Source organism: Trachinotus anak, unplaced genomic scaffold (assembly GCF_046630095.1).
Source record: "Trachinotus anak isolate AG129_WGS33_773 ecotype Australia unplaced genomic scaffold, CSIRO_AGI_Tana_v1 ptg000003l, whole genome shotgun sequence".
NCBI lineage: Eukaryota > Metazoa > Chordata > Actinopteri > Carangiformes > Carangidae > Trachinotus > Trachinotus anak.
In genome coordinates, this window is record NW_027273854.1 from 9,357,765 (window position 1) to 9,373,535 (window position 15,771).

General features: G+C 43.6%; 3 protein-coding genes and 1 pseudogene across 5 annotated transcripts in view; 2 read left to right on the top strand and 2 right to left on the bottom strand.

Moving 5' to 3' along the window:
• Nucleotides 1-3,315, top strand: part of kcnt2b (potassium sodium-activated channel subfamily T member 2b) — a 36,978-nt gene extending 33,663 nt beyond the window's left edge. For all 3 annotated transcript variants that reach the window (XM_071472562.1, XM_071472578.1, XM_071472571.1), the window contains 3 exons: nucleotides 399-744; nucleotides 1,555-1,639; nucleotides 1,753-3,315. In XM_071472562.1, coding sequence (XP_071328663.1) covers nucleotides 399-744; nucleotides 1,555-1,639; nucleotides 1,753-1,870 — 549 coding nt within the window. In that variant the 3' untranslated portion in view covers nucleotides 1,871-3,315. The remainder of the gene's footprint in view (nucleotides 1-398; nucleotides 745-1,554; nucleotides 1,640-1,752) is intronic.
• A 717-nt stretch (nucleotides 3,316-4,032) lies between these two features.
• On the top strand, nucleotides 4,033-6,106 carry LOC139609054 (C-signal-like; annotated as a pseudogene).
• On the bottom strand, nucleotides 5,295-9,542 carry LOC139614937 (E3 ubiquitin-protein ligase TRIM35-like). The gene is made up of 6 exons (XM_071472631.1): nucleotides 8,264-9,542; nucleotides 7,855-7,950; nucleotides 7,366-7,596; nucleotides 7,258-7,280; nucleotides 7,054-7,172; nucleotides 5,295-6,865 (listed from the first exon to the last, which is right to left on the bottom strand). Exons 1-6 carry the CDS (start codon nucleotides 8,801-8,803, stop codon nucleotides 6,306-6,308), a joined length of 1,569 nt encoding a protein of 522 aa, XP_071328732.1. The 5' UTR covers nucleotides 8,804-9,542; the 3' UTR covers nucleotides 5,295-6,305.
• Nucleotides 9,543-9,658: 116 nt separating this feature from the next.
• gipc1 (GIPC PDZ domain containing family, member 1) lies at nucleotides 9,659-14,967 on the bottom strand. The gene is made up of 7 exons (XM_071472654.1): nucleotides 14,707-14,967; nucleotides 13,712-14,275; nucleotides 13,112-13,297; nucleotides 12,743-12,923; nucleotides 12,152-12,264; nucleotides 11,957-12,038; nucleotides 9,659-11,406 (listed from the first exon to the last, which is right to left on the bottom strand). Exons 2-7 carry the CDS (start codon nucleotides 14,009-14,011, stop codon nucleotides 11,255-11,257), a joined length of 1,014 nt encoding a protein of 337 aa, XP_071328755.1. The 5' UTR covers nucleotides 14,012-14,275; nucleotides 14,707-14,967; the 3' UTR covers nucleotides 9,659-11,254.
• Between the last annotated feature and the right edge of the window lie 804 nt (nucleotides 14,968-15,771).

Genomic DNA, 15,771 nt, shown 5'->3' on the forward strand with positions numbered 1-15,771 from the left:
CACAGTCAAGTCTTAGATTTGACAACAGAGGAGATCCACAGGCTGCAATAATAAAAAAACAAATGCACAGTCAGAGAGAAGACATATCATGTAGTCAGAATGGTGCAGTAGAATTTAAATTAATTTCTTAAAGAAAAAATGGGGGTGTGATGGTTCTTTCGGTCGCACAAAAGATACTTAAGAATGTTGGACTATTCAGTATATGCAGCACAGTGTATCTTATTCATCATTCATTTCTACCATGAAAAAAGAGTATTAATTTCTCTACATTGTGAGAAATCAGAGACAACGCTGGTGAAGAACTGATTTAATGAAATCTGTGTGATAACCGGTTGATTACACTATGGGAGGAAATGAAAGTTTGCGTATGTGAATGTGTAGTTATGTGTGTGTTTCAGTCCCAGGTATCCATTACAGTGGAGGACTACGAGGACACCAGAGAACCCAGAGAGCCCCTGTTGTCCCGGACCGGCGCGCACCGCAACTCCACCTCTTCGGAGCCCATCTCCACCTCCTCTCACTCCTCAGACCACCCGCTGCTCAGGAGGAAGAGCATGCAGTGGGCAAGACGGCTGAGCAGGAAGGGGGGTCGGGGCTCCAGCGGGGCCAAGGGGGGTCCGGGGAGCGCGGCAGAGAGGATCAGCCAGCAGAGACTGACCCTGTTCAGACGCTCGGAGAGGCAGGAACTCAACGCCCTGGTGCGAACGAGGATGAAACATTTGGGCCTCTCTCCAACTGGATTCAGTAAGTCTGTGCCACTGGGAAACATTCTGCACTTGAAAATGAATATTTACATAATTAACACAAAATGAGCTTATAAAATACGATGCATTATTAAAAATTAGACCAGCGGTTCTCAACCTTTTCAGCTTGTGACCCCTTATAAAAGAATCAGTGTCTGTTTGGAGCTCCTTGTTTTATTTCAGATTTCAACAAGGTTAAATTATTCACTATTTAAGCAAAGATTAAGGGAAAATCCAGCAAAATAATAAAAATGTGTGCAGCAGAACTTTAACCTTTAATAATCTCATGACCCCTCTGATTTATCTTGTGACCCACTGGAGGGGGCCCCACCCCTAGATTAGGAACCACCGGACTAACTAACTGTATATTAAGTAGTTAAGACTTGCTCCACCTTGACCAGCTACAATATAAAATGCTACATGTACATTAATGTATCAGTACTAACACTAATAATGTTATATATAATAACATATCAGTCATAGGACACATTCTCCTGCAGAATGACTGCTTTTACTTTTGGTGCATGAAAAACATTTGGACCTCTGTTTATAATGGGGTATCTACATCATTGTATTGGTGCTTTTACTTAAGTGAACAGTCTGAGTGCTTCTTCCTCCACTGTTTGTTTTTTTTTGTCTGTTACTCTCTATTTAATCTGCCTGTGTCCATTTTTATCTAAATTTTCCTTCCTGTCTTGTGACTCACTGTAACGTAGCCTCTATTCAGAGAGTACGGATGTAGCACAGCCTGCTGTGTATCCTGTGCCTATTTTATTTCCTGCCCCACTCACCTCTTTTCTTCCTGTGTCAGATGGGATGACAGACCAAGGGAACCGACTGTCGTACATCCTCATCAACCCTTCTCCAGACACCAGACTGGAGCTTCACGATGTCGTGTGAGTACACGCAGACAAATGTAGTTGATGGCACTGTAAAATGAACACAGCTTGGAAACTATAAAATATGACAGGCTTTGCCATTTGCCACTTTGTCTGTGCCCCATCTGCAGGTACCTGATCAGACCAGACCCCCTCTCTCTGGTACCCAATCAGGGGAGCAACAGGAAGTGCAACGCTGGGCTGTCAGAGAGCCACAGGTTCGATACGCAGGACAGCACCCATCTGTGAGAGACAAAAAAAGAAAAACTGTCAAACCACTGCCAGATAGAGGAGACAATACAACACACTTTTGAGGGAGAAGCGGAAATCAAGAACTGGTTAGATGGAGTGGGATGCAGCCAGATGGCACATGGCCCTCATGTTTTCTCCACATTCAGTCCACTTGAACTCAAAGGTGCCGGACATGCATGGACCTTTTCTATAATGATGGGAATGTTTTATTTATGCACCTTCCTATTTTGAAAGCGGAGAGCTGCGGACACAGAAGTGCATTTAATGAAAAACTGTGTGTATTTATATCTGTGTATGTGCATGTTATGTACTGCATCACGTATGTGCGGTGTGTATGTATGTGTGTACCGCGGGTGAGTGGATGAATGTGTACGTATGCTTATGGATCAAGAGCAAAGACACTGCCAATTTTACGTGGACAGCCAAAGGAATCTGCTGCCAAATGAGAGTCAAGGGATGTATTTCTGTGTCCTTCTCTGTGTTGTGGGCGTGTTTCATCACACTTGATGTAGTTTGACGTATCTGAAAGTGACGCTACAGTGAAGACACCCTGTGAGGTTTTCTTTTTTTTTTTTCTTTTTTAATTTGGTCTTCATAAAGCCTTTTTGAAACTTTTTACCTGTTGCTTACACCCTCAAACGCACACATTCATTTTACGCTCACCAGCAGCGGAGGAATCCAAAGAGCACCGGTCTCAATAATGGACATAAACAGACAGCGAGCACACATGGGCAGTGCAGGGCATTCTTCTTAAAGTCCCACTCTCTCTCATCCAGCCACCAGCTTGCTTTTGCTGACATGCATGTTAGATATGCAGGGGATGGACAAAATGATAGGAAAATATATCGTAGCATACTGCTATCCACTAAAATAGGCCTGCGATAAATACAGTAAAACCTTTGTAAAGCTTATAATGTTTTTGAGACAGTGTCCGAGAGACTGAAGTCCTGTTATAGGCTTTACAAGTAGATATTTTGCCTGTATTTATTGCACACTGCTATAAATATCCACTTTAACGAGTAATTAGTGTAGAAGTATATAATATAATTTGGGTTTCAATCAGAAAAATCTTGTTTCTCTAAAAACAAGTGAAAAATGTGCCAGTAGAGTGAGATCACTCTGCTTGTTTATCTTATATCATAGATTTTCAGTTGTTTAAAGAAACACGAGATTTCCAGTATGTTGCAGTATTATTGATATTACAGTGAATCGGTTGTTAGGGTGGGCATTTATGCCATTTGTTTACCAAGGATTTGCAAACCTCTGTAAATCTTTTGTCAGAAATTCTGAATGTGCTGTTTCACACAGAAACGGTGCGGCCATGTGGCGGGAGCGCTAACCCGGCGCCCCTGCCAAACATCACTGCAGTAGCTTCAGTGCCATTAAAACAGATGAAAATATGTACATATTAAAGCCAGTCATTATAGCTTGTCATTGCTTTATTGCTGTTTCAGTGTCAATTTGTGCAGCTGTAAGTGGAATCTCTTCACACCACTTCAGTGGGGAGATTCATTAAGCTTTGTGTACAGATTGTCACATGTAAAACCACATAACATCAAAGCAGTGACGTTATTTTATTTTCTAAATGAATCAGTTGATTGTCTGACACGGTAAGTCTCTCGTGTGCTTTACCAAGCTCTCATTCCTGAGCTATTTTTGCTTTGATACATCAACACTGTGTGTGACTCACACTAAATGGCTCTAACTCATTTACTGTAATGTCCCCAACCTCACACAAGATTACACGTGTTACATCTGTGTGACTTAAATAAGTCTAAACATGACTCTTCATGTGTGTACTGTTGTGTGATTTAACCAGGGGTCAGCTCACCGGATGTTTCCTTTGCGTCTCCTTTTCCTTTTGAAAAACTTTGAAGAACATGAATCACACTCCTTCTCTTCATCAAGCATGTCTAAACATTATCACCATCATCATATTTACTTGTCTTATTTGCTGCCATGAGTATGCTTTTGCCTGCTGGAAGTTCATTTCACTGCCTTTTATGGAAAGGCTTCCAAGGCATTTTGAGCTCAGCTCTCCATATTCCTGACTTGAATTTTTGAAGTAGAGTGGAAGATAGAGGAAACACACTACACAATTTGAGAACATGTGTGTGGCCAAGCTAAAGACTAAATACTCAGACAGAGAACTGTGCAAAATGACGCAGAGGAAATGGCAGTTCAACCAGGCACCGTGCAAGGCGAGGCCTCCCATCCAGTGAGAAAGCTGTTGCAGGGATGCAGCTGGACCCAGGTCTGAGGTAACTTTACTCTGTGCCTCAATAAACTCAGGCATTGGTGCAGGTATTGGTATGATTTACAAGATGGAAAAATCCTGCATAGATAAAAGTGAGTACACCTGTGTGGGATTCGCCTTTGCCTCCTCTGGATGATGAAATCGTTTTTTCTGTGTCTACAAGCACAGAAAAACAATCAATGGCAAAGAAGCATCGACAACATCATCTGCATCATCTGTCTAGGTACAATCTGTGCTCCTCTTATATTTCATCAAACCCTCCGCCCTGCTCCCATGTCCAGACTCTATGAGTCGCCCTGTGTTCCGATATTTCTCTGACTGTCTGCCATTGACCGCCACCAATGCTCCACTTTCTCTCTCTGTCAGATGCCGCTGGCCTTTGTAGCACAAAACAGTTTGCCCAGCAGGTGGGCTTCCCGATGGGCATGGGGGGTCTCACCCTGCTGATTAACAATGCCGGATTCCTGGCCAGAGGCACCCTGCAGGACACCAGTACCGAGGACATGCAGAGTACCTTCATCACCAATGTCACGGGCCCTATGAGTGTCTTTAAAGCGAGGAGAGAGGAGGACCGAGTGCTGTAACTAACACACAACAAGGAAACAAGGAAACTGGGTGGTGCCACCCCACTTGAGTGAAAGTTTTCTGTTGCCTCCTGTTAACTTCCTCTCTTCCCCCTGGTGGTCATCATTAGGAGTTCCTGTCTGACCTCCGCGCATCAGCGAAGGCCAGTAAAATGCCAGGGTTGCCGTCCTCAGCATCTCCTCACTTCTGGGTTCATTGGAATCCATACAACACTCATACGCGTACTTCTCTGCCGTCTCCTATCGCATTAGCAAGATATGTGACAGCCTGCTATCACTGTGACCTGCTACTCAAAGGCTTTCATCTCACATTTATCGAGGGGAACGGTTCACCCGTCACCTCAGCTGCTCTGTCTCTGTTCTTTTCTCTGTCTCCTCCTTTTCCTCCCACTCCCCTGCTCGCAGGAAGGTTTGAACACACTGACACTTTGTGCTTCAGAGGAGCTGAGGAGGGACGAGATCCTGTTTTCTGTGCTGCACCCTGGCCATGTACGCACTGAAACGGGTAGGCAGGAGGTGAGTCAGCAAGTTTCCACTGACCTCACTGGTTCATCCATGAAATATACACAGTGAAACAATGTGGGGGAACCAGAGTTGACTCTGAATGTTTACTTTATTAACTGAGAAGCACAATATTGACATCATGTCATATGATTTCATATTTCACACACAATGGTTGAATGTTTATGCAGTGATTTCTGAAAATAGCAAAGAAACGGCCGCAATATGTCTGCCAGAAGCACATTTATAAAATTTCATTTTTAAGTTTTGTTTGACAAATTCAAACCCAGTCCATCAGGGCTAGGGGACTACAGCCCTAGCTTTAGCCTTAGCCTTTTCCTGATTCTCTTATTCTGCTTTGTGAAATAAACCTGAGGGGTGCTTATGCAGTGACGTGAAAGCTGCGTTAGAATATTAATGGTTGCAAAATGGGCATGTACCGGCTTGTTTTACTCAAGCATTTAGCTTAAAGTTAGTTTCAAGCCTTTAAACTGTCCCTCAAGTGAACCCCCATGTTTTCAGCTTCCCTCAATGCCCACAATACCAACACAGAGCGAGATGATATCAGATAGATCAGATATGAAAGTGGACAAAGGTCAGAACTGAAAATGTCTGACTGAGTGTGAATTTTTTCTGATTACACTGTCAGAAAACAATCAAATCTCAACCACATGTGCCACTTGGATTTTGAATATAACCATAGAGTCCATAACATAAGAGTCAAGTCCTGTGTGAGCCTTCATTGTAACTGTGTGTTTGTGACCACCAGGGGGAGATTGATGCTCAGAAGAGTGTGTGCAGGGGATGCTGAGCTTGACGGCCTTCCTGACTGAGAAGCAGAATGGAGCCCTCATGCATTATAAAGGCAGCTCCATCCCCTGGTCACTTTGAACTGCTGCTTTGTGCTTCATTAACTGCAGTCAATCACTAAATGAACCCCAGTGAAATAAGCCAATTATAGTCCTAATAACTCTGCTTGTATCGTGCTCATTTTACACACAAACATGCACTGACATCATCTGCTTAAAGGATTTGATACGCCCTTGGATAATCTTTTAAATTCCCATGTTCTCTGTGAGATGTTCTCAAATCACCACGTCGCACTGTTCCACACAGCCACTTTGACGGGGCAGATCTTAAGGGGGTTGGGGTTATTGCCATTGATGTTGGCTCCAGGGCAGAAGAAGGGGTACATCTTCTCAGTGAAGAAGTCGTTGAAGGTGTAGATGGGAGTCATGCTAAGAGGGTTGGAGAAGATCACCTCTCCGGAGTCATAGTCCAGCTGCACCCTGACTCGGGTCAGCTCCCCCTCCAGGTGAAGTGGGGTGCTGGGCCTTGTCATGGCCGAGTACTCGCCCTCGTAATGCGAGATCATCCAAAAGCCGCCCTCGGGACAGCCTGAGATGCGGCCTTTCCTGTCGATGGACTCCTTGACCACCCCGAGCATCCAGTCCGCCTTGTCGCCCACCTCCACCTCCCAGGCGTGGCGGCCCGAGGTGAAGCCCTCTGAGCCCAGCACGAACACAAAGTGGCCAAAACGTTCAGGATTGTCCGGGAGCTGCTGCAGGGATCCGCTGTTGGCCACACTGGTCAGGTCTGAGGAGAGGGACAACCAGGAGTAGGCAGTGTTGGGGTCCAGGGTGATGGGTGCTAAAAGGAAAAGAGGGAAAAACTGATGGTGTGTATACAAAAGAGGGGACGAGTTCCTCTTAAAAATTCAATGCACACTACTAAAAAGCCTCCATGATTAAAAACAAAGCCAGCATGACCGCACACTGGTCTTCTTTAACACTTAACATAATACCAGATTTCACACACACAGCCAGTTGAGAGCTTACTGTACTGAACCAGCTCCACCATCTTCTCCCACACATGGTACTTGAGGGAACTGACATGCCTGGCCACATTTATAAGAGCACCAGACACTTTCCCTGGATCCCTCTGCGGGATCTGTGCTCTGAGAAGAAAATGACATGCAGGAGTATAACTACAAAGGTCGGTCTACTAAAAACAGATACTGCAGAGGAGTGAAGGTTTCTTACCTTTTCTTTGTGTTTGCATAATTCTGAAATCAAAAGAGAAAGTATTACAAATGCTGTTTGCAAGGTCAGAAAAATTCAGCAAGAGGAAAACATTTCAGATCCTCTCACCTGAAGGAAGAGAGCATCGCTGGACGCGATCTCGTTCTCAATGGCAATGACAGCATGAGAGAAGGTGAGGATCTCTCTGGTGATGCTCTCGGACTTCTTCTTCACCAGCTCCCTCTTCTCCTCGTCCTCCTGCTGCAGAGCGGCCAGACGTCCCGCCTCCTCCTTCTGCAGAAACTCACGGAGCTGTTCAAACCCCTCCTTGATCTCCTTCTCTGTGGCCTGAGTCTGGTTCTTTGTACACGTGGAGATGAGGGTCAACACAAGGACACACTGAATGCACTGATACTGAGCTGTAGTCGGCTTTGCACAATAAAAACCCTGTCCAAAAACATTTCCACACAAACTGAGAACTTAAAGGCACCCTAGGGGAAAACTAGGTGGCTTTTCTAACACCTTGGCTGACATGTTTACACACTAACAGTGGGTGGCTCAACTTCAGAGATCATGCAGGTCCTCTAGTGTTTCGTGGATCTTGGTGTTTATTGATACCTTGATGTGGACAGTTGTGTCATCACACTCCTGCTTGGCCTCATACAGGCGACGCAGGTTTTTCTTCAGGGGCATCAGCTCTTTCTTGATCTCTGCCTGAGGGGTGAAGGTAGAGAACGTGTCAAAATGTCGGAGATTGTGCATCCTACGTTAAAAATCGGGAGCTGAAAAATGATCCAAGGATCATCTTTATGACACTGAGCTTAAAAGGGGAACTGTTTCTGATATTCCTGACTTTGCTCAGTTACTAAGAAGGGACGTCAAGAGTAACCATTTTTCAGAGCAGTGGTGTGAGATTTTAAAAAGCAGATCACAATGGTTAAACTGCCCAGTGGATCTCTACTAATGATTGTAAGCAGGTAATCTGTTTGAAACTTTGACGAACTGCAGATAGACAGGAGCACATTACCTTGAGGTCCTGAGCTCCCTCTTCCAGTGGACACACTCTGTGACCCTGGTGCTTCTTGGAGGTGTGACACACACAGCACAAGACTTCAAAGTCATCCAGACAGAACAGCTTGAGAACCTCCCCATGCGTGGTGCACTTCACCTCCACCATCCCTACTTCCTCCCCTGTCCCGCTGGCCCCTGTCCCGGCTGTGGCCGTCTTGCGCTCCTGCTCCTTCAGGAAGGTGTCGGCCACGTTCTTAAGTGCAAGGCTGACTGTGGGCTCCGTCAGGGAGCATTTCCTCCTGCAGACGGGACACTCGCGCCTGGCCTTCTTCTTGTTCCAGAACTGCTGCAGGCAGGCCCGGCAGAAGCTGTGGCTACACTTGAGCACCACAGGCTCCTTGAAGATCTCACAGCAAACAGGACAGGACAGTTCCTCTTCCAGCATGGAGCCTGAGCGCGAGGAAACAGCCCGCGGCCGAAGGGCTAAAGCCACCTTAGGACTCTGGAGGAAAGAAAGTTTCCCAGGCTGGGAGGAAGCTCGTGGGCGCAACGCCATGGCAGGTTCCTGTTGGCGGGGGACTGCTATTATAGCTGTGGCTGTTTGTTACAGAGAATGCACTCTGTTAGGAAGAAGTGGTATTCCTCTCTGACTGCAGTCCACTGAGTAATCTGGGGACAGTTTATGAGCAACCAGGGTTATAGATCAACTGGGACTTGAAGAACTGGTTTACTTCACTTGTAGTAAATACAGGACATGTCATCACCCCTCATCTGCCGGCCACATCAGGGCTCTGTGAAGCAGGACAGACTCCAGCTGAGTCAAAAGGGATGTTTTTCTTCTTCATAGAAGAAAGTAGGTTGCTCTGGCAGTTTTTGCTCTTTTTTTTTGAGTGACAAGAACAGCAAATGCAAGAGGTAGAAGCTGGGTATAGTGGGGCATTGGTGATTTTAGAGGGTAAACAGAGTTCAAAACAGCTGCATAAAACTTTGTTTTGTATGTATTTTGTGTTGAACTGGGACAAAGCTCTTCACTTCGCCACCTTCCTTGATTTACATTTGAGGTCTGCCAATGACCCCACTGAGCTTAACCAGCACTATCAAGTTTACCAGGGTAGATCTTATTACATTACCTCTGATGGCCTGCTGACACCCACAGTGATTTCACTGTCTAGTTAAATGTCATATATATTTCAGGAGGACACAGGAGGGAAAAGAAACACACACACACACACACACACATTCTTGGGGATATGACAATACTGGAAAACCTTCCAGCAGATCACAGTATTCTTTCATTATTTCTAAAAGCAGAAAACAGCTTCATCTGATCTAATTAAAATTTTTTCGCATTCCCAGCTTCAAACTGCAGTGCACTGTGTCATGTTCAGGAAAGACCAAACAGAAAGAGAACTCCCATGTCGATGTTATTATTGCATTATAATTGGACAATGACAACAGTGTAATACAAAGCCATCAAAATAATGTGTTCTTCTCAGTGTTACAGTGCTCTAGCATCAGTTTCATTACATAACCCCATTTAGATATTCATTAACTGTAAAGAATGAAACTAAACTACAAAATAGCTTCATACATTTGGATATACTGAAAAGGTTAACACCAAAGGTTTTTTTTAAGACATGTGTTTACCTACGCTGAGTAATTGGTGCAGCACTTCCTGTTTTTCCTCTGAAGTCACTGCGACACACGATGGAAGTAGTTTGGTATCATTCTGCTCCAGTGACAGTATACTTCATTTTTCAGCACCATGCACCAGAATCCATACTTCTAACAAAATGTATAAAATGCACGAAATGAGAAAAAAAAGGCATTTTGTTCCCAACGGATCCATTTTCTTTTCTTTTTTTTTTTCTTACACAGCTACACCATCTCTAAACTCTCTTTTCTTTAATACTGCTCTCTGCAATGCTTCAAAACAATTAAGTAGTTCCAACACGATCAAATTCTTCATCTGTTACACACACCTTGTTTTAAAATAGACATCACATCACTTCATATAAAAACACTAACTATAAAAAAAAAAAAAAAAAAAAAAAACACAATCCTCAAACCTGGAAACTGATCTGCTTCTCATTCCCACATTTTGACCTTCATTAAAAAGGTAAATTAACACTGATTCTCTTTTAACACTGTCAAACATATGAATGCACAACTGGAATGTGTTGCTGTCTGCACAGTTGACTTCATTACAGCTTGGAGTGTGTCAACAGTGAGCAAACATCACTGCTCTTTGAGTCAGGAGCTACAGTTTACCACGACCTTTCTGAAACCACTTTTTTTTTTTTTTTTTTAAAACAGGAAAAAGAAAAAAAAAAAACAAAAGAAGAGAAAACCAGCAGATTTCATGAAGAAGATAAAAATATAACAGCACATGCTTGTAAAACTGATCCGTAGCAGTAACATCGAGTGGTTCAGGATGACACTGTACTGTGTTTCAGTGAGGCCGGTGCCTTATACTGTGCAATAACTGTGCCGCTCACCAGGTGAGGTACAGTGCAATCTCTGTTCACTTCTATTGTTGGTTTACAGCGCAGTGCAACACAGTGCAATGTGGAAAAAAAAGAAAAATCACATTTTTTTTTTTTTTGCTAAGTATCAAATATCTACTTTTTGTTAGCTGTTGTCTTTCATTTCTCCCATATTAGAGACTTGTGCTGTTCCACTGCCAGCAACTACAACAATGACATGCAGGTTCATGTGATGCGGTCAAAGGGAATGTTCATCAGCGTGCTTGTAGTTTCTGGATAAAGCCGGAAGACAAATAAAAGCACTTGGGAAGTCATCACAGTCACTTTCTTCTCCCATTAACTGCCATTATCCTCTTCGTCTAGGCAGAGTCTCCCAAAAGGGTACACTCTAAATTAAAAATAGCAGGAGTATACACTGGAATAAAAACAAACTCATGACGGTAGTGTTGTGTTTCCTAGTAGTGCTTAATGTTGTGGGCGTCACGCACACAGAAGTCGTTCTGCTCCATTAGTTTCTGTGGTTACACCCGCCCAACCTTAGCATCACCGATGGCACCCCAGACGTCGAAAACAAATTCATCTGGGAAGGCGAAATCTCCCAGGGTTTCATCTAAAGCCTCCGCAAACTCATCAGGGTTCTTTTTGTCCTTTCCCAGCTCCACCATGGTAGCCGCTGAGGAGACACAGAGAGAGGTCAGAGAACAGTTGGTGAACATATTTGCAGTTGCATGCTTCCACTAATGAATCAAGTTGCAGTTTACATCCATGTCTGTCCAGACTCATAGAATAATATACGTAGTGAAGATTGTGAGGGCATCTCATAAAAAGGTATTACATATATTTTATCACAATAAGCAAATTGTGACCCCAATGTCCTGTAGACCGGCCTGTTAAGAGCTAATCAAAAGTTCATAAATATTTTGAGGTCATGGTGGCCTTCACCTTTGACCTTTGGACCACCAAACTCTAATCAGTTCATCCTCGAGTCCAAGTGCAGGTCTGTGCCAAATTTGAAGAAATATCCTCCAGGCATTCCTCAGATGTTGCGTTTACTGAATGGGAATGGGATGGACGGATGGACGGATGGACGGATGGACGGATGGACGGACGACCAGAGAACATTATGTCTCCGCGCTGATGTTTGGGTTGTCTGTCCGTCCAGATGAACCATAAATAAGACAAACTAATTATGACACCAGTAGAGCCAACACACACACACTTACCAAGCTCACTGTCTCTGATTCCCATGTAGCTTTCAAGCAGGTCATCCACCTTCTCAATGGCCTTTTCCTCAAATGCAGAAGGCTGAAGGGGAAAAAAAGATACACCACACAAACTCAGGTGATACAACAAAATAACATTTTCTAAACAGTACAGAAAACCTGTTACAAGTCAACAGCTGCAGTAAGCACACTCACCAGTTCTTCCACAGTAGCAGGACCTTTAGACCGCAGCCGAAGGGTTCCTCTGCCAGTGCCCAGCTGAACCCCTGATGCTGACCTGGACCCTCCAGACCGCTGACTGATCATATCTACACAAAACAATCAAACATCCCACTTTAAACTGTCCTAAAAATCTGACTTTATGTTAGAGCTGTGACAGTGATAAACATCATGCGCACACTATCACCTCCTCTTTGGACAAACTCCATTTCATACATTCCTGTATGATCCTTTTTAGGCTGCTGCATGTTTAAACTGAAGAAAATGGAACCAAAAGGCAACAAAATGGCTCAATATTTCAGTACATGCTTACTATCAGCAGCATGGGCACTTATTTCATTAAAATAGACTTCTGTTTACTGATTTTATGTGATAACATTGCAGATTAAAATGCGGTTTAAAGGACATTTAGTAATTCAGAGTGCACCGTGATTGTTGCAGATGGTGCAGATGAGGCTCTGGAAAAGGGTTGATGAGGGTGTTGTGCTGCCACACCACCACACTGTCTAATAAACCTCACAATTAAACTGTCTCAGATGACTCTATGTTTCTTCCTCCCACACCTACCAAAGGCCTTGAGAGGCTCCACCAGCTTGATGGTGAACTCTTTCCCTTTGGGCAGCTCCTTCAGCATTTTGGCCACCTCATAGTGTCGGCAGCCAATCAGACGATGGCCGTTAATAGACTCGATCATATCTCCCACATTAATAACCTGGATCTGGTGGATGATGCTCCCCTCCCGAATTCTCTGTAAATAGCAAATATCAAATGAATAATCCAATACACTATTCAGTGTGTAGTGCTCTCTGAATACATGTAATTTATTCTCATTTTGTGTGCAGCTGTTATTTCTATATTTAATCCAGGGTCATGTCTTTCCCTGTGGATACTTGAGTCAAAGAAATCAATTTTCTTGGACATTTTAATGTTCCTCACCTTGATGAAAGCATAACCAGCTCCATTATCAGTGATCGTCAACCCTAGCGCATCCTCCCCTTTGAACACGTCTATTTCCTTTTTCTGGCCTTTAATGTGGGCAAAAATAAAGTCCTCTAGTCCAATCTGACCTCCCAACAGTTTATCCATGTCCACCTTGTGAGTGTTTAGTGTGCAAAACATAACCTGTAGAGGGACACAACAAACAAATGAGATTTACCATGACACTTTGAGGAAATGAAGCTAACCTATTAATCCAACACAATTGACAGTGGGGCTGCAAGTGACAATTATTATTATTAATTGATTGAGTGTTTGGTCTATGAAATGTTATGGAATAATGAAAAAAAGCCAATCACAACTTTGCAGAGTTCAAGGTTATGTCTTCAAGTGTCTTGTTTTGTCCAACCAAAAGTCCAAAACCCAAAGATACACAGTTTACAATAATATACTGTATGACAAAAAGAAACAGAAACCTTGTAGAGAACCTGAAATTTTGCAGATTTTGACATTTTTCGATTAAATATACATAGAAAGCTATCAAGTATTCTTCTGTCAATCGACAAAATCATTTCAGCCCAGGTCAACAGACCGACTCACCTCAGACGGTGGTATCCCAAAGGCCTCACCAATCTTGGCATAGAGTTCCCGCACATTGCTGAAGCCCTCGATGCGGCCAGTGGGACTGCCATGAGCGAGCTGGGTGTGGAAGATGAGGCGAGGTCGCATGCTGCTGGGTGGAGGAGGCAGACCTTCAGAGGTGGCACCTTCTCCAAGCCCCACAACGCCTCCATCTAGGCCATCCATACCTGGCACATTGAGACCCGCGCGGATGGGCTCTGCTTCCTCGTTCTCCACTAACGGGGACGCCTTCTTCCTTCTTCCCAAACCCAGAGGCATAGTAGTCCTACAGGGAGAGCAGAGGGAGTGGAGGGGACCAGGCTGCTCTGGGGAGTTATACTACAATCCAGGCCAACATACACCTGTTCAGCCAAATCAGCTGCAGGTCTGTCGGATGTCTACGTCACAGCAATAGTGTGGTCCTCCAGACCAGCAAAAGAGCTGTCTTAACCAGGCACTGTAAGGATTTACACATGTACACATCAGAGTAGTTCACATAACTGAGTCTGTAGGGTCCAGCAGCCTGCAGTGAGAGGTCTTCAGCTGTAACACACATACAAACACTGTTCAACATTCATGCATTTACCAAAGCAATGGCATATAGGTTATACAAGCAGTTTTAATACCCTGTGCCAGTGTATCTCCTCAAAACAGTATGTAATACTGCTACCATTAAAAAAATTTTATAATTAGCATTTCTAGCATAGCTCTTCCTTAACATTATACATTGCTAATGTTAGCTGGTAGCACTCAAACACTTATCTTTCACTTCTAGCAACACAAACAGACAACTCTCATGTAGCCAGCAACTTAGCATTTAGCTACCACAAACGGAGGCTAAATCAGTGTCCGTTTATCTCGACAGTAAGTTGTAGTGTTGCTATTCCTGAGGTGTGGAGGTTAGTTAGCAATATTAACTATGATCGGTGAATGTGGACAGGAGGGAGTAAACACGGCAGGCCGGTCGTTCTTACCGGAGCAGGAGTTTTAGCCAACTGTTAGCTGCTTCTTCCTGCTAGCTTAGCCTGCTAACGGTGCTGCTGTGAGTTGTTAAATATAACGTTACGCTGACAGGGAATGTCCAGTATGTTTTGTTGTTCCGCTCCGGACAGGTTGGCTCGTCCTGGGGCAGATTGTAGAATAAATTGAGTATGTCTGTGTCGGTATGCAGGGGTAGATTTATCTTTCTGCCTGCCCAGCAGGGGTGGAACAATGACGCCTTCAGGGTTCCTCGTAAATCGCACCTCTAAGTGGAACATGTTGCGAAGTTGTAGCAGTGGTGGAAGAACTATTCAGATCATTTACTTAAGTAAAAGTTATAACACTACACTGTAAGAATACTCAACTATGAGTAAAATTCCTGCAGTGATAATGTTGCCTACGTAAAGGTACTAATACCACAGTGTAAAAATTATGGGCATAGGTTCCGTTTGAACACTGGGGGGGGACACATTAAGTTAGGGCATTGGGGGGTAATAAAAAAAAGTATTGTTATTATTATCTATTATTATTATTATTTTATTTTATTGCAATCTGGATAATTTTTACGTATCATTTTGTGCCATTTCTGAATCTATTTTTTGGTGGAAATCTGTCAAATTCATACTGCTGACTTGTCTACCTATAAGAGGTAGGTCATGTAAATTTCAGCCTGATATTGACCAAAGTCCCCATCATAACAGGGGGAACGCATCCTGACAGCTGGGAATGTTGCTGTCAGATATATATATATAATGCATTAGCTAATAATTCATATTCATATACAGTATATAGTTACATTCCACTGTAAATCCAGAGTATAACTTCTCGTTGATAGTTGTGAGTATACACTTCCCTCTGGCGGTAACAGGATGTAGCTACACCTGGCTTTGGAAAAGTTTTATTTTGGAGGTTGTAGCCAGAAGTGTTAATATGGCAATTTTCCGGTTAAAACTTTCAAAGTAAAACCATAACAATTAGAGGGCACTATACACATGCTTGTTTGAAACACAACCACTAATGCAGCATGTGTGTGCTGAAAACGTGAATCTTACATTTCA